The 21,105-nt window shown below is 52.3% G+C and overlaps 2 protein-coding genes across 3 annotated transcripts; both read left to right on the forward strand.

Annotated features, from left to right (window-relative positions):
- Positions 1 to 1,058: 1,058 nt before the first annotated feature.
- Positions 1,059 to 10,918, forward strand: ECH1 (enoyl-CoA hydratase 1). Its single transcript, XM_041746649.1, has 10 exons — positions 1,059 to 1,172; positions 1,590 to 1,797; positions 1,919 to 2,007; positions 8,232 to 8,356; positions 8,447 to 8,495; positions 8,693 to 8,757; positions 9,591 to 9,661; positions 9,751 to 9,822; positions 10,298 to 10,448; positions 10,612 to 10,918. Exons 1-10 carry the CDS (start codon positions 1,121 to 1,123, stop codon positions 10,714 to 10,716), a joined length of 987 nt encoding a protein of 328 aa, XP_041602583.1. The 5' UTR covers positions 1,059 to 1,120; the 3' UTR covers positions 10,717 to 10,918.
- A 1,091-nt stretch (positions 10,919 to 12,009) lies between these two features.
- On the forward strand, positions 12,010 to 19,861 carry LGALS4 (galectin 4). 2 transcript variants are annotated; one of them, XM_041735095.1, is made up of 9 exons: positions 12,010 to 12,161; positions 12,602 to 12,690; positions 14,048 to 14,252; positions 16,433 to 16,567; positions 18,667 to 18,705; positions 18,885 to 18,914; positions 19,145 to 19,233; positions 19,371 to 19,536; positions 19,621 to 19,861. In XM_041735095.1, the coding sequence occupies exons 2-9, from the start codon at positions 12,647 to 12,649 to the stop codon at positions 19,765 to 19,767; spliced, it is 855 nt and encodes a 284-aa protein (XP_041591029.1). In that variant the 5' UTR covers positions 12,010 to 12,161; positions 12,602 to 12,646; the 3' UTR covers positions 19,768 to 19,861. The 2 variants fall into 2 exon arrangements, with proteins under 2 accessions (XP_041591029.1, XP_041591020.1); XM_041735086.1 differs by having other exon boundaries at positions 12,156 to 12,297.
- The last annotated feature ends 1,244 nt before the right edge of the window (positions 19,862 to 21,105 follow it).

The raw sequence follows: 21,105 nt of genomic DNA on the forward strand, positions 1-21,105 counted from the left end.
TTTTTTAATTATTATTTATTTATGATAGTCATACAGAGAGAGAGAGAGAGGCAGAGACACAGGCAGAGGGAGAAGCAGGCTCCATGCACCGGGAGGCCGACGTGGGATTCGATCCCGGGTCTCCAGGATCGCGCCCTGGGCCAAAGGCAGGCGCCAAACCGCTGCGCCACCCAGGGATCCCTGCTCTCAAAGAAAATCTTAAGAAATAAATTCTAAAATTTAAAATTGTTTCCTATGCTGGCCTGGCGTCTGCACAGTGGCTTCAGAGCTTCCCATTACATAGATAACCATAAACAGTTCCCTGTTGATGGAAGTTTTCCAATAACCATAAACAGTTCTCTGTTGATGGAAGTTTTCCAAAAGAGCTTACCCGTCTATGACACATTTAAGAAGGCAAGGTATTTCCTATAATTCCATTTGCCTGGAGGCTTCTGTCTTGGTGCACAATTCCCTAAAGAGCATGCTTAAGCAGTTTTATGGCACTTTTGAGGTTCTTGGGTAACTGGCTTTTTCCGAAGTAGTTTTATTTTTTAAAGAAATTATTTTAAGCACATGAACTTCAGAGCCGCATAGATGCCCTCTTTGGCACTCCTGAAGCCCAGATACCTTCAACTAGTACTTTCCCTCCCCCAAGCTCCAATTTCCTCAGGGCACAATCAAAAATAGTGCGACCTCTTGGTGGTGTGCGAGTTCAAACAGATTGCAAAGCGCGCAATGTTGGCTCCTCTATATTTTCATTCTCTTACAAGGGTAAGCTCAGTACTAGATAACTTTTTTTTTTCAGTTAACAAGTTCCCAGTGCATGATGACAAAATTGCAAGGCTGCAGTTACTCTGCCATTATGTCCTTGAACATTTCAACCGTCCCCGGTGTCTCCCACCCTTATGCAACAGCGCTGGGCTGAAACGTGCAGCAGCAACAATACGCCAGGTTCCCCCTGGGGCAAAGGGCGCATTACTAAACGCCTGTTTCCGGTTGCCCTTAATAAAGATGGCGGAGGTATGGGCGCCAGCGCCATCAGGCTGCGGCATCGGTGCCCTCGCCAAACATGGTGGCGTCGTACCCGCCCCCTTGGTTTCTTCCTGTCTGTCGGGCTAGTTCCGCTAGCTCCTGGGTTGCGATGGCGGCAGCGATGGTGGCTTCTCGCAGTCTCCGAGATCTGCTAATGCGGCGTGAGTCACCTCGACCTCTGGAGTCCGTTGCTCCGTCGTGCCGTCATAAGCGCCATAGGATGGGGAGGCCTGTCGCGGGTGCCGGGCTGAGCACCTTAAACACAGGGGGTGCATATGCTCCCAACCAAAGAGCGCCCTAATTCTGTAAGCCTGTGCCTTACAATTGGGTCGCTTCGCGTTCCCCATGTGGGGTCAGCCCCACGATCAAGGGTCTGAAGAAGTCCTCTCACTGAGGCCACTGATAAGTGCCCTCCTAATCTGAAAGTTTGTATCCTCCTAAACTGAGGTTTCTTAGGGACCCGCGTTCCCCAGTCTAACATCACTGAAATGAAATGGGGCCCTTCTGCTCTTGAAGGCACTGTGTCCCCAACCTGGGGTCCTCACCTCAAAGCCTCTTCTTTTCCTTTATCTCCCCAGGACTGGTGGCGCCCACCCCGCAGGGCCTCAGCCTTTGCCTTCGCCCCTTGAGCTCCGCTGGGCAAGATGAGGCCTCCACAGCAGCCCCCAGAGAAGCACCAGGCCACAACTATGAGTCCCTTCGGGTGACAGCTGCTCAGAAGCACATCCTGCACGTGCAGCTGAACCGGCCTGAGAAGAGGAATGCCATGAACAAGGCCTTCTGGAGGTAGGGCCTGCGGATCATGGAGGCCTGAGGGAGTGGGCAGGAGTGGGGTGTGGGGGACAGGGTTCATGAGGGCACGGGATACCCTTCCAAGCCGCAGCCCTTCTCTCCTTGCCCCGCCCAGAGAGATGGTGGAGTGCTTCAACAAGATAGCACAAGACCCTGACTGTCGGGCTGTGGTGATCTCTGGTGCAGGAAAAGTATTCACTGCAGGTACCAGCTGCTCTCCACCCTCACCCCTGCCAGTCTCCCCTGCTCCTGGCATTAGAGCAGTGCTTCCTAACTAGGGTTCCAGCTTCTAACTTCCACTTTTATCTTTTTCTTTCTTTAATTTAAAACATTCAAATACCACGGGGGGCCTGGGTGGCTCAGTGGTTGAGCATCTGCCTTCAGCTCAGGTCATGACCCGGGGTCCTGGGATCGAGTCCCACATCGGGCTCCCTGCAGGGAACCTGCTTCTCCCTCTGCCTATGTCTCTGCCTCTCTCTCTGTGTCTTTCATGAATGAATGAATGAATGAATGAATGAATAAAATCTTTAAAATAAAAATAAAACATTCAAATACCAAAATGAGTCCAATAGAACATGACTGAATGATGAGCTTTGAAGTCTGATCCGTGGCCTTGACCAAGGCCCTTAACTTATCAGTCTGTTTTTGTTTTTTAATATCACTAAAGTGTATTATAATAACATGCTTTCAACACACACGCACTGATTTCCAGTTACATGTCTGTTAGGACTTTTTTTTTTTTTTTTTAATTAACTTTTATTGGTGTTCAATTTACCAACATACAGAAAAACACCCAGTGCTCATCCCGTCAAGTGTCCACCTCAGTGCCCGTCACCCATTCCCCTCCAACACCCGCCCTCCTCCCCTTCCACCACCCCTAGTTCGTTTCCCAGGGTTAGGAGTCTTTATGTTCTGTCTCCCTTCCTGATATTTCCCAACATTTCTTTTCCCTTCCTTTATATTCCCTTTCACTATTATTCATATTCCCCAAATGAATGAGAACATACACTGTTTGTCCTTCTCCGATTGACTTATTTCACTCAGCATAATACCCTCCAGTTCCATCCACGTTGAAGCAAATGGTGGGTATTTGTCGTTTCTAATTGCTGAGTAATATTCCATTGTATACATAAACCACAGCTGCTTTATCCATTCATCTTCGATGGACACCGAGGCTCCTTCCACAGTTTGGCTATTGTGGCCATTGCTGATAGAAACATCGGGGTGCAGGTGTCCCGACGTTTCATTGCATCTGAATCTTTGGGGTAAATCCCCAACAGTGCAATTGCTGGGTCGTAGGGCAGGTCTATTTTTAACTCTTTGAGGAACCTCCACACAGTTTTCCAGAGTGGCTGCACCAGTTCACATTCCCACCAACAGTGTAAGAGGGTTCCCTTTTCTCCGCATCCTCTCCAACATTTGTGGTTTCCTGCCTTGTTAATTTTCCCCATTCTCACTGGTGTGAGGTGGTATCTCATTGTGGTTTTGTCTGTTAGGACTTTTAATTGTCCCACGTGTCTGTTCTTCAGGCTGGATAATTTCCATTGACCAAATTCCCTGAATCCTTTGTCATCCTATTCTACTGTGAAGCCCATCCAGTGATTTTAAAAATTTTAGATACTGTGGTTTTGGGTTCACAAATTTCCACTTGGTTCTTTTTTTTATATTTGCTGTTTCTCTACTGTAGCTTGTTATTGATCACAAGCATGTTCTTTGCACTGTTGCTCCTAGTTTTAACCACTGCTTTAAAACTCTTGTCTCCTGGTTCCAACATCTGGGTCACGTTGGGGTCAGTCTATGTTCATTATCTTTTCTCTTGAAAGACTGAGTCTCATTCTCCTGTTTGTTTGCATTTGGAATAAATTCTGGGTTGTATCCTGGATATTGGGATATGGAAAGACGATGTGGAAACTCTGGGTCCTATTCTCTACCTCTGGAGACTTGAATTTCCTGTTCTAGCAGCTTAGTTGGAATCAGTTTTTTTTTTTTTTTAATTTTTATTTATTTATGATAGTTACACAGAGAGAGACAGAAACAGAGACAGAGACTCAGGCAGAGGGAGAAGCAGGCTCCATGCACCGGGAGCCCGACGTGGGATTTGATCCTGGGTCTCCAGGATCGCGCCCTGGGCCAAAGGCAGGCGCCAAACCGCTGCGCCACCCAGGGATCCCTGGAATCAGTTTTTAAATCTCTTGCTGGGCTGCATGCATGGTTCATGGGTCAGTAAGAGATTTGGGCAGAGATGGTCCATAGAATTTGGGGCTCCTTTCTCTGGCTCTCTCTTTTCTGGAATATCCCGCCTCACTTTCCAGCAGCTAGGGTTACCCTGGACTCTGTTTTCTGGTTCTTCAGGCACAACTTCCAGCCTCCCCTTAGTCTAGAAACTTTAAAAATAGCTAACTCTCGGGGTGCCTAGGTGACACAGTCGATCAAGGGTATGACTCTTGGTTTCAGCTCAGGTCCTAATATCAGGACTGCAAACTTGAGCCCTGCTCAGACTCCAAACCCACTGTGGAGTCAGCTTGAGATTCTCTCTCCCTCTGCCTCTGCCCCTCTCACTCATGTTCTTTCTCTCTCCCTTTCTCAAACAAATAAATAAATCTTTTAAAAAAATTTTTTTTTAAAGAACTCCAGCTAATTCTCACGGTGCTAGTCCCTTCTTTTAAGTGACAACTTCCTCCAGAATCTACCCTGTGCCATCAGGTGGTGGTTTATATCTTGTCAACCCAAAACATGCTAGTTGTCCTATGTGGGCAGCTTCCATTCCAGAAGTGAAGCAGTAGGTGGGTACATTGCTCTCTTCACAGGGCCCAGCCCGCTGCTGGGGACACAGTGGTGACCGAGGCAGCCCCAGGCCCTGGCATCATGGAGTGGCCAGCTCAGTGGGGAAGACAGACAGTAAACAGGCTATTTCTCGTTGTCTCCCCTCTTAACATTTTTACATGTCCCCTCTCTTCGTTCTCCTCTCGTTGATCTGTTTGGATAACAGACACCACAGCGCAAGCCCCTTCCTGGGGGCCCTGGACCTAGAAACAGGAAGGTAGCCCCTGGTTCTCAGCCCTCCTCTTCACGGAGCTCGTGCCAGAGAAATGAAAGACTAGGCTTCGTCAGTGGCTGTGTCAGGCCTGGGGCTATCATCTCAGTTCCTAAATGGCTGAAGCCGTCTGCTCTCATTTTCAACAGCAAGACTTGCAAGGCCAGAAAGAAGAAACCCAATATAATTAGTAGTTCCAGTGATAGAATAGAACCACTAATTAAATAAATAAATAAAAGGAGGGAAGTAGCCCACACGTATTTAACATCTGCAGAGTGTCTGGACCTGTCCACATATTAATTAATTCTCCCCAGAACCCTTCCAGATAAGTGCAATTATCGTCCCCCATTTTATGTGTGAAGCAACTGAGGCCCAGAGAGAGGAAGAAACTTGCCCGGTTCTTACAGTGGAAAATGGCAGAGCTAGGATTTTTTTTTTTTTAGAGAGAGAGAGAGAAAGTGTGAGAGCAGGAGGGGGTGGGCAGAGGGAGAGAGAGAACATTAAGCAGACTGAGCACAGAGCCCAACGTGGGGCTTAATCTCCCGACCCTGAGATCATGCCCTGAGCCGAAATCAAGAGTCAGATCCTTAAACCGACTGCGCCACCGAGGCACCCCTAAAACGTGTAGACCTTTTATTGTTGGAGCCATTATTACTTAGAATAATGAATAACAGAGTAAGGTTTATGAATGAGATCTGGAGCACTTCGAGGTTCCCAGGGGAGCCCGATGGGGGGCTTGTCTGCAATGAGCAGTTCTTAGGTGGGAGGAGGACACCTCGTACCATGGTCTGGTCCTTTATTTCAAGCGTTTGCAGAAACCCAGGTGTGCAGGTCTGGGCGGTGTGGGTAAACCAGAAAAGCCAGGGATAGGAGGTGTTGCAAGGTTCCAGGCTGGGCTTGTTCTGGGAGCCAGCGTGGGTTCTGTTGAGTCACACAGGCTTCACAGACCTGCTGTGGAAGCCAGCAGATGCCGGTGGGCACTTCTGGCCTCCGCTGAAATGGGGCACATGAAGTAACTGGGATGCCCTGTGACAGGGCAGGCCCAGGGCGAAGCACCTCTGGGGCTCTGTCTCCTCCAGGCCTGGCCTCTCTGTCACCTCTGGGGAGGGTTTTACCCTCATTTTGTGGAGAAGAAGCCTGAGGCCCTGAGGATGAAGTGGCCTGGCCGAGGTCACACGGGAGTCCTGTCTTACCTGTATTTACCTTGCACAAATTCAGCTATACCCTGAGCCAAAAATCTTCAAGTCTCTCTTATTTCTTTATTTTTAGAGATTTTATTTATATACTTGAGAGAGGAAGTGCGAGCATCTAAATGGGGCCAAGGGGCAGAGGGGGAGGGAGAGAGAATCTCAAGCAGACTTCTACTGAGCAGGGAGCTGGTATGGGCTCAATCCCAGGACTCTGGGATCACGACCTGAGCTGAAGGCAGATGCTTAAGGACTGAGTCACCTAGGTGCTCCAGGTCCCTCTTATTTAAACAAGCCCTGGAGGCCGCAAACACACACCCACCCACCCCAAGTGTGGCCAGATATGGGAGCGGTTTTTCAGTTTTATCAAATAACTTTGTTCAGAGGCAAAAGGATGAGAATGATTAACCCCAGGAGGAAGAAAGCAAGGGATGATTCTGCTTAGAACCATCTCATAGCAAGGTCTTACTCAGAGTAAAAGTCAAAGTCCACCCCCTGGCCAGTGAGGCCCCACGTACCTGGTTGCCCACTTCCTCCATGCTGTTCACACAGATCAGGAGCATTCCTACCACAGGGCCTTTGCACTGGCTCTTCCTGACATTTGGAGCTCTAATCCCAGATATCCCTAGAGCTCCCTCCCTCTCTTTCTTCAGATCTCTACTCAACAGTCACATTGTCAGGAGTACCTGGGTGGTTCAGTCAGTTAAGCATCAGACTCATCGTGATTTTGGCTCAGGTCATGATCCCAAGAGTTGTAAGATCGAGCCCTCGTCAGGCATTGCCCTGAGTATAGAGCCTGGTTAAGATTCTCTCTCCCCCTCTCCCTCTGCTCCTCCTCTCCTCCCACGCTACCCCCACTCCCTCTCGTGCACCCCTGCTCAATGAGGGTGGGCATTGCTGTCTGTAGTTCACTTATTGAGCACTTGCTGTATACTAGAGTCTGTTTAGGCATGCAAATGCAGTAGTGGGCAGAAAGACAAAACTCCCCTCCTGGAGCTCGCATCCTAGAGAGGGAGACAGGCCCTAAGTGCGAGAAGCCCACAATTATGTGATAACAGGGATATAAAGGGTGATAGGAATGCTACTTAGCCAGGGTAGCGGAGTAGGCCTCTCTGAGGAGCTGTGGCCTGAACAGAACGATGCAGTCAGTCTTCTTTTTTAAAAAAAGATTTTATTTATTCACAAGAGACACAGAGAGGGGCAGACACAGGTAGAAGGAGAAGCAGGCTCCCTGCGGGGAGCCCGATGCAGGACTCAATCCCAGGTCCCCGGATCAGGACCTGAGCCAAAGGCAGACCTCAACTACTGAGCCACCCAGACGCCTCTGGAGTCCGTCTTCTGACCACCACAGAGGGAGGAACTATTCTAGGCAGAGACCTGTAGGTAGGAAAACAAAAGTCCCGGGAAGGGACTATGTGATGTTGTTGAAACAGCTGTTGGAGGCCTCTGTGCCCAAAGGAACAGGCTGGAAACGATGTCCATGAGGGCTGGCAAAGTTTTGGCACATACCTTGTATTTTCTTCCAAGTAAGTGCGATGGGTGGGAAGAAGAGAAGACCCTGATGTGCTCACAAGTTCGCTTGGCTGCTGTGGGGAAAAGTCAGGGCAGGGGTGGGAGTGGGGAGACCAGGGGAAACAATTTTTGGTAGAGTAGGGGTCCTGGAGAATGATTAGTGGAGGAAAGGTCAGATTTGGGATCGTCTTGCAGTTGGAGCCACAAAAATTGCTCCATCTTTTGAATCTTCCTGAGGAAAGTCATCACCGTTGACTCATGCCAAAAACCCTTGTCTCCTAAGCCACCTGACACCATGGTGAAAAGCGTGACCTCTGGAACCAGTGCATGGTTCTGGGCTTACCCCGTGCCACTACTCACAAGCCAGTGTGACCTTGGGCAAGTGGCTTAAACTCCATGTACCTTAGTTTACCCTCCCCCCAGTAAAATGGAGATAGTAATAGGACCCACTTCATAGGGTTGTTGTGAGAATAAAGTGAATCATGACCCTATAAATGCTAGCTTTTATTTATTTCACACCCAAGATGCAGTCCCTTGCTAGGTCCTGTGTCAAGCGGCTTTCTCCCATGGTGGTTTGAGGGTTCGAATCTGCTAAAGCTAAGTTCTGACCTCTAGTGGGGGTAATGCTGGGGTGGGGCAAGTGGGAAGGGTGGTGCCTGGGAGGTTCCAGGGTCCTCCTCACGCCTCCCCACCAGGTATCGACCTTATGGACATGGCTTCAGAAATCCTTCAGCCCCAAGGAGATGATGTGGCCCGCATCAGCTGGAACCTCCGTAACCTCATCACCAGATACCAAGAGACCTTCAGTGTCATTGAGAAGGTTCTCTGGGGGGCTGGCGGGGTACCCCTCCCCAACCCTGTCCATCTCCTGTGGACCAGCCCTGACACCACCCTTTCTTTTCCCTTGCAGTGTCCGAAGCCAGTGATCGCTGCCATCCATGGGGCCTGCATCGGTGCGGGTGAGTCAGCCACCCACCACCCATCCGGGCCCTCGCTCTGGCGGGGTGCTTGTTGCCTGCTGCCTCTCCGCCTCAGCCAGTGACCTCCAGCCTCAGATCAATCACTAGTTAAACGATGCCCAGAGGCACAACGCCACTACCTGGGAGGAGGGGTCGGTGCTTGTGGGTATTTAACCCCACTGGTCTCCACCTCGCAGGTGTGGACCTCATCACTGCCTGTGACATCCGCTACTGTGCCCAGGATGCTTTCTTCCAGGTGAAGGTGAGCCTTCCTGAGCTTCCGGTTCCTGGGATCCTGCTCAGAGGTGGGCGATGGTTGGCAGGGCGGGAGCTGAGCAGCCACAGAGCAGGTTAAGAGGGTGGGAGTGAGAGTGAGGGTGAGAAGTGAGGGCTTCGTGGAAGAGTTAAACAGAATTGAACCTTAAGAAGTAACACTTTGGGGGCGCCTGGGTGGCTCAGTGGGTTAAGCATCTGACTCTTGATGTCAGCTCAGGTCATGATCTCAGGGTGGTGAGATCGAGCCCCATGCATTGGGCTCCATGTTCAGTGGGGAGTGTGCTTGGGAGTCTCTCCTCCCTTTGCCTTTCCCCCTGCTCTCTCTATCAAATAAATAAGTAAATCTAAAAAAAAAAAAAAAAAAAAGTCACACTTTGGCCATGAAGGAAGTCAAGGGTAGGCTATGCTTCCACATGGGGTTTGGAGTAAGTAAAGGTATAGGGGTGGGGGTGAGGCTGGGGTTGCTGCTGGGATCAGTGCTGGCGAAGACCCGAGCCAGGATGGAGCCCATAGAGGCAGGAAGGGGGTCAGATGGACAGGGTTTGAGGGCTTCCATCTGGAGATAGATGTGGCTGACCCAGAGGAGCTGGGAGGGCAGAGGAACTGGGAGGTGGGCTGGGTTCTAGGCTGAAGGAACCTACATGGGCAAAAGCAGGTAGATGGCAATGAAGTGGGGTGTTGTGGGGGCAGTCTCTGAGGTGGCTGTGGAGTGGGACCTCTGCCATATATGCAGAATTTCGCTGCCACTGAGGTTGCATGGTGGGGGGCAGTAAAGCCACAGACCAAGGACTGACATGATGCCCCCCCTCCTCCCCCCAGGAAGTGGACATAGGTCTGGCGGCAGATGTGGGAACGCTGCAGCGACTACCCAAAATCATCGGAAACCAGAGGTGGGTGGAGGAGCCAGGGAGGGGACCGCAGGGCGTGTCCTGGGCCCGGGATGACTGCTGTCCCCCTGATACACCCTGTCCTCTTGCAGTCTGGTCAACGAGCTGGCCTTCACTTGCCGCACAATGATGGCTGATGAGGCCCTGGGCAGTGGGCTGGTCAGGTAGGAGCCGCGGCCTGCGCTGGTTGACAGCTCAGGGGCAACCGGGGCCGGGCGCTTCGGGCGGGTGTGCATCCTCGCAGATTCCCGGGGCTTCCTCTCTCGGCGTGGTCAGTTCTTTAGTCTGCGCTCCAGCGGCTGCTCTGATTGTTTCATTTCACGGCGGGTTTTCTGCCTTCTACTGTGATTGGCCACTTATGCATCCATGGGAGACAGCCCTTCGGGCGCCTGGGTGGCTCAGTCCCTGACCGACTGCCTTCCGCTGGGGTCATGGTCCTACTAGGATCGTGGGATCGAGTCCCGTTGGGGCTCCCTGCTCAGCGGGGAGTCTGCTTCTCCCTCTCTCTGCCGCTCCCCCCTGCTCATGCTCCCTCTCTCTCTCAAATAAAAATCTTTGAAAAAATCTTAAGAGAAACAGTCCTTTGCGGCCAGCCGCGTCTCCCCCTCCGCCCCACTTACGGGTTCCCCTCATCCGCAGCCGGTTGTTCCCAGACAAGGAGGGCATGCTTGATGCGGCCTTCACCCTGGCGGCTGAGATTTCCACCAAGAGCCCCGTGGCAGTGCAGAGCACCAAGATCAACCTCAACTACTCGCGCAACCATCCGGTGACTGAGGGCCTCAACTACATGGTAAGGCTCTGCGTCCAACCAATCACAGCCCTCCTCTGATCCCATAGCAACCAGTCAGGTCCCAGCAGCCCTCTGCAGGCCTTGTCCTCTGCTTGGTGCGCTGCTGCCTCCTCCCTGCTTTTCATTGATTCGACTCCAGCCTTCCCCTACCCTCTTCATCCAGGCGACCTGGAACATGAGCATGCTGCAAACCCAGGACATCATTAAGTCGGTCCAGGCTGCCATGGAGAAGAAGGAACTGAAGAGCGTCACCTTCTCCAAGCTCTGAGAACCGCTGCGGCCCAGGGCCTGGCCTGGGGCCTGGACTTATCTTACCTCCTTCCCATTTCCTCATGGGCAGAGAAGGAGGATTAGTGAAGATGGTCGCCGGTGCCTTCTCCCTTGGTCTCCCTGTTTCTGACATTATGACACTGATCCTTATGCCCAGGGACTGACTTATCATCACCCGAACAATAAAGCAACTTAATGAACCTGGTGTCTGTATTGGAAAGAGAGGGGAAGCCGAAAGGAGCCAGGATGGCCCTGCGGGCTCCAAGCTCCATATGGAGATTTGACCAATGGAACCAGAAGGCGATGCCCATTCAGAGCTGGCAGTGGGCGGGCCAGGCCCGGCAGAACGCCTGGCGGGCACGAGCAAGCAAAAGTCACATGGCTGCCTCTGGGCTGGAAGGCTCCAGATGGCCTCCCTGCTGCTCCAGACTGGAGGGCGGTGTGCGCCCTGCCTGGCACCCACTCACTGCACAGCCTGCTGGATCTGACGCTGGCATCTGGCTAGAGTTCCATTGCTACCCAGTCTTGGCCAACTGCCTCATTTTTCTTTTATTTTTTATTTTAAGTAGGCCCCACACATGAGGTGGGGCTTGAACTCACCACCCTGACGATAAGGGGGTCCCATGCTCTACCAACGGAGTCAGCCAGACATCCCTGCCTCATTTCTTTAAACTTAAGGTTTCAAAAAAAAAAAAAAACCTTACGGTTTTCATGTCCCAATATAATCCCAACCTCCTGGGTTTATGTTTGAAATGAGTGCAAGAAGCCAATGATCACTTTAGTGCCTTTTATACTCAAGTCCTGTTCTGAGCAATTATTAGCTTAGTGATTCCTTTCAAGGCTTCTAGGAGGTTGAACTATTAAAATCCCATTTTACAGATGGGCAAATGAGGAAATTGAGGTTGAGGCACTGACCCAAGACAAAACAGGAAGTGGCCCAGGGAAGATCTGAAACCCTAAGATCTGGCTCCAGAAATCATCTTTTAAGCCACTATAGATAGTCTAATGTACATGGGTCGGGCGTGCAATAAATGTAGGTGCTTTTGTAGTTCCTAGGGGTGTCCAGAGCACCCGGTTCCTCCCTCCTTTCACTTCCTAACATTGCCCATCTGTCATGGGCCACTCCTGCAGTCTTGCCCGGCCCAACCTTCCTGATCTCACCCTCCCTCTGCTAACAAAGGTCTGGGTAGGCTTTTATGGGCTCTGATAAGGCTCTGGCAGGACCAAAGTTCACTAGCACTTCCTCTTTGTAGAAAGGCCTAAAGGAGGGGTCTCTGACCTGAGTCCCCCCAGCCCAGCCCAGACGATCCAGGTCCTGGCTGGTTACCAGTGAGGCTAGCAAGAGAAGGGACACAGAGGGTACCCTAGAAAAAGATGTGAGCCTGGGGTACCCAGAAGAGGGACCCGTGGATCCTGCCCTGCCAGCCACTCCCTTTTCCTCAGGTATAAGAGCCACCCACTACCTGCCATCTACCACCATTCCCTGCTCCTGCATCTCTTCTCGCTGGACTAGCCACCAGCCCAGCCTCTCAAGATGGCCTATGTCCCTGCACCCGGCTACCAGCCCACCTACAATCCGGTGAGACAGTGACCCAGGATCTAACTGCAGGTCCTGGCTTAGCTCCACCCTGACCCCCACACACCAGTTACTCTCACCCTGATCCTCGGAGGCACCCACCCCACCCTCAAATCTGATGTAGCCAATTCTGACTCTGAAGCTTGACTTAACTCCCACCCTGACATTCAGGCTATTTATGTCTATCCCTGACTCTTGGCTCTCTCCACCTTCCTGGTGATCCCTCACCCCTGATGTCCTCTCCCTTGCTAATGAGAGTGGGGGACTTCTCCATGAGGGGTAAAGCCTCACCAGTTCCCTTCCACAGACTCTGCCCTACAACAAGCCCATCCCGGGAGGTCTCAGTGTGGGGATGTCTGTGTACATCCAAGGAATGACCAGTGAGCACATGAAGAGGTAAGATGCTCCCCCACACCAGGCTAGGCTAGGAGGGGGCTGCAGAGAGGGGCTTCCACTCTAATGCAGGAGCCCTTCTCTTCCTCACCCTGCTCGGGAAGGGGGCTCTGGGCCACTGTACCCGATGGCCAAAGACCTGCTCTAGCCTGGGATGTCCGGGGCTTGGTGACCAGGAGCAGGGAGTATGGGGGCCTGGAAGAGGTCAGGGAGCAGCCCAGGAGTTGGGATGTTGGATTGGAATTGACGGGTGTGATAGCATGAATTCAGCCCGCAGGCTCAGAGCCCGGCCAGCTCTGTCACTGACAGCCTTCCCGCCGGCTGGGAAAGCTCCTGTCCCTCTCCGTGCTTTACTTTCCCATCTGTAAGATGCGATTGTTTTGAGGATTCAATGTGTGAAACATGTAGTACTGGAAAGTAAGGACTAAAATAAGTCTTAGCATTTTTTTTTGTGGCCTTAAATTGGTGATGACAATTGAACTGAACTCAAGGCACTGTTGTTTTTTTATTCATTGTTTCTTTGCTCACTAAGTGCCCACTATGTGCCTAGGCACTGGGGGCAGAGCAGTCAGCAGGACAAAGACCTTTGCCCACGTGGAGCGAACATCCTAGTAGAGAGGAGAGAGGAAAGATAAAAATTACATATGCAGGGTCCAGTTGTTCTAAGCACTATGGAGACAAATAGGGAAAGGAGATGGGGACTGGATGTGGGGCAGGGCGGGGTGTGGCATTGTCCCTTTAAATAGAGGAGGAACGCCTCTTTGGGGAGGGAACACTTCAGCAAAGAACCAAAGGAGGGGAGAGAGGGAGCCAGTAGATAGAAAGTACAGCTAGTGCAAAGGCCCTGACGGGGGTGTGTGTTTGCCCAGTTGGAATAACTTCAGGGATGCTGGCATGAGGGTGGTGCTCTGACCCACGTGTTCACTGCGCACCCCCCTGGCTGCAGGTGGGGAGTGGCCTGTGGGGCAGGGAGGGAGCAGAGAGACCTGAACCCATACATGTAGGGTTCCTAGGACAGTGTCTGACCCGTGATGAACGCAGAAATGCAGGAGTCTCAGTTGCAAACTTGGGAGAGGCTGGGGGCACGGCGGCCTGGTAGGGAAAGGGAGTGAGGGAACGCGCTGCGGTGGGAATCTGCCCCTGGACTTCAGGACCACTACCCACCCCTCCGCTCTTGGGTCAACAGTGCCTAATGTGTTGTCCCCTTTTTGTCGTGGCGCCCTACCCCCCTCCCGCCCAGTTCAGGGACCTGTTGTGGAACCTTGGAACAGGGTAGGTCCGAGAGGGCTTCCCGGAGGAGGGTCCTCTGCTTGGGCAGGCGGGATCCTGCAGGGGACGGCCCTTCCTGTCTCTTGGCCAGGTTCTGCGTGAACTTCGTGGCGGGGGCGCACCCGGGCTCCGACATTGCCTTCCACTTCAATCCCCGCTTTGATGGCTGGGACAAGGTGGTGTTCAACTCGCATCTGGGCGGCAAGTGGGGCAGCGAGGAGAAGAAGAGGAGCATGCCCTTCCGCAAGGGCACCCACTTCGAGCTGGTGTTCATGGTCCTGGCGGAGCACTACAAGGTCTGAGCTCGGGGCGGGGCCTCCGTTCGCCCCGCCCCGCCCCGCCCTCTCCTTCCGCCCCGCCCCCTCCCCGCGGAGCCCTATGAGGTCTGAGCTCGGGGGCGGGGCCTCCGTTCGTCCCGCCCCCGCCCTGCTTCCCTCTCCCCCGCCACCCTTCCCACCTCCCTTTTTCTTTTCCTCCTTTCCTGACTGTGAAAACATTTTTCTCCCAAAAAACAAAAATTTCCCCTCTCGTTTCTCATTCCTATTCCTCCACCATGAACGGCCCAGATTGCATGTGTCTCACCTTGTTCCTCTGTGTTCTTGCAAAATGTGTATTTTTGCTTTTTTTTTTTTTTTAAGATTTTATTTATTTATTTGAGAGAGAGAAGGGGACGCCTGGTGGCTCAGCGGTCTGCCTTCCGCTCAGGGCTCAGGGCATGGTCCTGGAGTACCCGGATCCAGTTCCTCATTGGGATTCCGGCATGGAGCCTGCTTCTCCCTCTGCCTGTGTCTCTGCCTCTTTCTTTCTTTGTCTCTCATGAATAATTAAATGAAATCTTAAAAAGAGAGAGAGAGAGAGCGCACCAGCTTGGGGGCGAGGGCAGAGAGAGAGAGAGAACCCAGCAGGGAGCCCAAGGTGAGGCTGGTCCCAGGACTGAGCCCAAGGTAGACACTTAATCGTCGCCCGAACCACCCAGGTGCCCCTAATTTTCCTATTTCTTATGGCGAACTCTGAACACACAGAGAAGGAAACTTCGGTGGTCATGAGCTCCAGGTCCCTCTGCTGTCATCCTTCTCTCACATTTCCCCTCCCATCCAATTTAAGAGCAAATCCCAAATCTATCATGTTATTCATACATTTTTGATTTTCAGGAGCACAGTCACGATGCCATTACCACACCCAAGACATTGGCCATTCTTTTCAGGGCCCCCACATCTAGTCAGCGGTCCTGTCATCCCATAAATACCTTGATGTTTGTTGTTTTCTACACTTGGAATCAGGCTCTGGATAAGTCCCACACGTGATTGATTACTACCATGCCAGCATTTTAAAAATGTGTGACCTGTGTACACAAGAGTGTGGGCCTCCTTGCATCCCTGCTCTGGATTGCCTGCATCCCTGCCTCTGGTTCCCCTCAATGACACTCCAGCGACATCCTTGTATACATTCCCTTCTGCGGGACGATGCAGGGAGTCTCCTGGAGGGGGATCATGGGGTTAGAGAACCTACCTGGACTTTATTTGCCCTCACACAGGCACCCGGATTCCTGGCCTTAGCAGCAGAGGTTAACGTCATGGTTTGCAGTTGGACTGGCAAGGACTCAGGTCTGGGCTTTGCCACTTCCCAGTGTGTGACCTTGGGCTGGTCACTCTACCACCTGGAGACTCTGCTTTCTTGAACAACAGGGACAATCCCCTGTCCCAGCTTATGGGGCTAAAGAGAGAATCACCAGGTTGCTATGACCACGCAGTGTTTAGTGTGCGAGAAGCACCCAGGCCTTCGGACCCAGGCCTGCTGTCAGCCCCGTGCCCACTGCTTAGCACTCTAAGTAGAGCTGTAATGACATGAAAGACACTTAGATATGATAACAAGGCAAGACTCTACACAGGATTTCCAGAACGCCTTTGACATGCCTATCTGGGGGGGTTTAATGTTCCCAACAAGCCCAGACCAGAGCCAGCCTCCATTCTACAGACGGGGAAACAGAGGCTCAGGGAGGTGAAGTGACTTATCTGAGTTCAGACAACCAACACGTCAGAGCCAGACTCAGCCCTAACCTATTTGGTGCCCAAACCAGGACTCAGACTTGATTCTTTCCTTACTGCTATCCTGACTAATATCTCCATTCTCTTTTGTCCTCCAATCTGTGAACTTTTTTTTTTCTTCAAGATTTTATTTATTTATTCATGAGAGACACAGAGAGAGAGAGAGAGGCAGAGACACGGGCAGAGGGAGAAGCAGGCTCCCTGTGGGGAGCCTGATCTGGGACTTGATCTCAGGACCCTGGGATCACGACCTGAGCCAAAGGCTCAACCACTGAGCCACCAGGTGCCCCAGACTCCAAGATTCCTGACTGTGGCCATCCAGCTCACCTCCAAGACTGGACTCCAAGTTAAAATGATCACTGCTCCCTACTTCCTGTTTCTGCCTTCCCAAGGTCACGGGTGCTGATTCTGCCCTTTCCTCTGCCCTCCAGGTGGTCGTAAATGGAAATCCCTTCTATGAGTTCGGGCACCGGCTGCCCCTACAGCTGGTCACCCACCTGCAAGTGGAAGGGGACGTGGAGCTTCAATCGATCAATTTCATTGGCGGCACCCAGCCCCTGGGCCAGGTGTGTGGTGTCTCCCTCCCTGTGTGCCCTCTCCTCTCCGTCATTCATTCCCATCTTCGTCTATTTCCGGGGCACCTGCTCAGGGGCAGCCCCTTTGCTAGCTGGGCCACAGACCCCAAGGCAACCAACAGTTCACTCGGAAGGCAGACATTCCACTGGATGGTGTTGGGTGCAAGCGGTTAGGGCAGGTTTGGGGAGTCTAAAGGGAGGGCTTCCTGGAGGAGGAGGAAGGCGGGAAGCTGAGTCAGGAGGTCTAGATCAGAAGGCTCGAAAGCCACAGGGACAGCAGATGAGTTCACGAGAAGTTGCCTTGCCTAATCGCGGAGAAACCCACTTCAATTCGCAATGAGCTCCCGCTGCACACCCACAGGTAGAAAGGCACACGATACCCACTGCTGGCGAGGCTGGGGGCCGGCCCGCCCGCCCCTGGAAATGACCCGGCGGCCTCTGTGACCGCTGGGCAGACACGCACCCTGCCACCTAGGAACCCCGCTCCCAGGCCCTCAGTGGACAGCCAGCCACCAGAACAGCCCCGGGAGCACTTAGAGACGCCCAAACTCCGGACTCCCACCCTGTCCTTCAGCTGAGGGCTCTACACCCCCCAACCTGTAAGGCCCCCACCTCCATGGACAGGGGAGCCCTCTGATGATCCTAGGCGCCCTGGTTTATAGATGTGGGAACCGAGTTTAAATAACTTGCCGCAGGTCACAGAGCTGGCAGGTGGCAGAGCCACAGATCACACACAAGCGGGGGGTGTGTGTGTGTGTGCGCTCAGTGGGGCCCCTCTGCCTCCCAGATGAAGGAACAGCAGGAATGTCTTCATCTGACAGGAGGCTCCGGGCCTACGGGTGCTCACCTGTACTATCGACACTCATCCTCACCCAGCATTTGTTTCTGTTTTTGTTTTAAGGTTTATTTATTTATTTATTCATGATAGACATAGAGAGAGAGAGAGACACAGGCAGAGGGAGAAGCAGGCTGCATGCCGGGAACCCGACCGGGACTCGATCCCGGGACTCCAGGATCACGCCCTGGGCCAAAGGCAGGCGCTGAACCGCTGAGCGACCCAGGGATCCCCCTCATCCAGCATTCGAACGAGAGAAAGGACAATAAGGCTTTTTTTTTTTTTTTAAGATTTTATTTATTTATGAGAGACACAGAGAGAGAGAGGGGCAGAGACACAGGCAGAGGGAGAAGCAGGCTCCATGCAGGGAGCCCGACGGGGGAATCGATCCCGGGGCTCCAGGGTCATGACCTGAGCCAAAGGCAGATGCTCAACCGCTGAGCCACCCAGGCATCCCACAATAAGTCTATTTTTGAATAAGCCTATTCAGAACAGCAGGCTGAAAATAGAAGTCAAGGCAGAAAGGCGGCTCTCAGTGATGTAGGGCTGGGCCTTCCTGCTGCGCCTGCGTGGAGGTGCGGACAAGAGAGACCCAGAGACAGACAGGGAGACGGAGCCTGAGACCCAGGATCAGCGCCCCATGCAGGCTGAGAGCCTGAGGCCGACGGGGGAGAGACAGGGCTCCCCAGAGCCCCAGCGGCGAGCACCCAGGGTGCTGAGCAGGGCTGCCTGTGGTGTGGGCTGGGGAGATGTTCTGAGGAGCACAGGCTTTATAGAAGCTTCCAGGTGGAGGGGCAGCGGGGAGAGGGGCGATGAGGGGCTCCCTGGCAGGAGGAAGCAGGATAAGGGAGAGTACAAGCATAACATTTGCCAGGCTTGCCCCAAAGGGGTGGAGTGAGTGTCACCGCGCACTGGAGTTCTCTAAACAAGGCAAGTTCAGCTCCATTAATAAGCCACCTAGTGCCGCTCTTTGACCTCAGAGTTCCCTTAGATGGTGGTGGTGGGGCTACCCTGGGCAGGCATCCGTGACACCCTCCAGGCCCTAGTTTGGGGTCTCCCTCATTGCCTGCCTGCCTTCATACATTGCCTTTGTGTCCACAGACATACATGGGAATTCTGGCTTACCCAGGAAGTCCCTACTGATGGCTGAGGGGTTTCTCCTTGTGGCAGGGGTTTGGTGGTGTGAGGAGGTCTTGGGGCAGCCGAAGGACCCCCAGACTCCCTCATCATTCGTGCCTTCCATCCGTCTGTGTAGGGTCCTGGACACACCCAGCAGCAGCCAAGTAGCCTGCCTGTAAGTGGGAAGGTTGTGGGGCCACCTGGTGGGGGGGTGGCGAGAAGTGGGACGGAGTCAAGGAGGTTGGGTCCCAGTCGTACCAGTCCAGCACCCAGAGATATGCCTGCATGTTGTTGGTGTGCCGTAAATATGTGTCGAATGTTACAGAGTAATCTCTCTCCTTCCTCACTTCACAGACCATGGAGGGACCCCCAGTCTTCAACCCGGTAAAGTGTCCTATGGGGCTTAGGGATCTGTGGTGGGTAGTTTGTGGGGAAGTGGGAACCAATGGGGGGTGGGGTTGGGAGGTAGCGAGAGGGTGGAGTTGGTAGCCAGAGCAGGGAGGGGATGGAGATTGGGGACATTTCTTAGGAGTGGGCACTCATCTCTGAAAATGTGTCCCTGCCTGGGTTCTGGTGACCTGAGGATGATAGGACCTCATGTTCTCTTCCCCCAGCCTGTGCCATTTAGGAAGAGATTGCAAGGAGGGCTTACAGTCCGAAGAACAGTCATAATCAAGGGCTTCGTACCCTTCACAAGCAAAAGGTATCCAATCTAGACCAAGGTGGGAGTCCTCGGCCCCCTTCCTCCCTCAGACCCAGGAGTCTGGGCCCCCATCACCTCCCTGGGAGAACCAGTGCTGACCCCCCATCCGACTCCCACCTCCTTCACTCTGCCTTCAGCTTTGTCATCAACTTCATGGTGGAATCCTCCGGGGACCTGGCTCTGCACATTAACCCTCGCCTGACCGAGGGTCTTGTGGTTCGGAACAGCTGTCTGAATGGTTCATGGGGATCTGAGGACAGGAAGCTCTCCTACAACCCATTTAGTCCTGGGCAATTCTTTGATGTGAGTCTGGGGTCTCCTTCCCACCCCCTTTCTCTCCAGAGCCTCTGTCCCGGCCCTGGCCTCAAGCCTGCCCTCTCCCTACAGCTGTCCATTCGCTGTGGCACGGATCGTTTCAAGGTTTACGCCAACGGCCAGCATCTCTTCGACTTTTCCCATCGCCTTTCAGCCCTCCAGAACGTGGACATGCTGGAGATTAAGGGTGATGTCACCTTGTCCTATATCCAAGTCTAACCTATTCCCAGGGCCATAACCCTTGGGATCACAGAGGGAAAGATTCCACAGGACTCCTTCCTAAGGCCCTAATAAAATGCCTGTGGGTGTCTCATGAGTGTCCATGACTCCATTCACCTCCCTCACTGTTCCTTCCTTCCTTGATTTGGTCATACACTGTCCATTCAGCCATCCAATCATCTGTGCATCCATCCTCCCATCACAATAAATCTAGGAATATCTGAGACACAGATCTTGGGTTTTATATGTATCAGCTCATTCAGTCCTCACAAAAACACCAGGAGATAGGAACTATTATTATCATCCCTCTGGAAAAGATGAGGAAACAGGCAAATTAAAATAAGGCAAATCACCCACCAGTGGCAAAATGAGGATTCAAATCAAGGTGGTCTGGCTCCACACTTACTTAATTGTTCTACAGCCCATTTTCCCATCTATACATGCACCCAGCTTTCCATTCATCCATTTCAAAGCCCATTAAACTCTCCAAACATCCATCCAAGTGTATGTTCATCCATCCATCTAAACATCCAACCAGGGGAACCTGGCTGGCTTGGTTGGTGGAGTGTGCAACCCTTAAGTGTAGAGATTAATTTTTTTTTAATCTAAAACATAAAAAATAAATAAATAAAAGGGACTCCTGGGTGGCTCAGCAGTTGAGCATCTGCCTTGGCTCAGGGCATGATCCCTATCCAGGGATCGAGTCCCACATCGGGCTCTCTGTGAGGAGCCTGCTGCTCCTTCTGCCTATGTCTCTGCTTTTCTCTGTGTTCCTCATGAATAAATAAATAAAATCTTTTTAAAATATCCACTGTCCATCCATTCACCTGTGTATCTAGCTCTCCACCTATCCAGCTATTTGTCCATTCGTTTGCCATCCAACCCTTCAACCATTCATCTGGCCATCCATCCATTCAAATATCTAACCATGAGATGCCTAGGTGGCTCAGTAGTTGAGCATCTGCCTTTGGCTCAGGGCATGATCCTGGAGTCCAGGGATCCTGGACATTGGGCTTCCTGCAGGGAGCCTACTTCTCCCTCTGCCTGTGTCTCTGCCTCTCTCTCTCATGAATGAATAAATAAAATCTTAAAAACAACAATAACAACAACTATCTAACCATTCATGTATTTACTCATCCGTCTTTCCATTCAGCTGTCCTTACATCCAGCTCTCATTCACATATTCATCTCTTCATTCTTCCATTTGTCCATGCAAATCTATCTTCCATCACATCCATCCATCCCTCCTCCATATGCCCATTCATCCCTCTGTTCAGCCATCCATTTCCTTATTCTCTATCCTGTCGTCCATCCATCTCTTTAGGAACTACATTTCCA

Source organism: Vulpes lagopus, chromosome 2 (genome assembly GCF_018345385.1).
Source record: "Vulpes lagopus strain Blue_001 chromosome 2, ASM1834538v1, whole genome shotgun sequence".
In the NCBI taxonomy this organism is placed as follows: domain Eukaryota; kingdom Metazoa; phylum Chordata; class Mammalia; order Carnivora; family Canidae; genus Vulpes; species Vulpes lagopus.

Bases quoted from the DNA above. Each gene is read 5' to 3' on its own strand.
- ECH1 (XM_041746649.1), top strand. From the start codon at position 1,121: ATGGCGGCAGCGATGGTGGCTTCTCGCAGTCTCCGAGATCTGCTAATG. The intron at 8,357-8,446 runs GTTCTCTGGGGG...TTTCCCTTGCAG, and splicing joins CCTTCAGTGTCATTGAGAAG to TGTCCGAAGCCAGTGATCGC. The intron at 9,662-9,750 runs GTGGGTGGAGGA...GTCCTCTTGCAG, and splicing joins AAAATCATCGGAAACCAGAG to TCTGGTCAACGAGCTGGCCT.
- LGALS4 (XM_041735086.1), top strand. From the start codon at position 12,253: ATGGCCTATGTCCCTGCACCCGGCTACCAGCCCACCTACAATCCG. The intron at 12,691-14,047 runs GTAAGATGCTCC...TCTCTTGGCCAG, and splicing joins ACCAGTGAGCACATGAAGAG to GTTCTGCGTGAACTTCGTGG. The intron at 19,234-19,370 runs GTATCCAATCTA...CTCTGCCTTCAG, and splicing joins GTACCCTTCACAAGCAAAAG to CTTTGTCATCAACTTCATGG.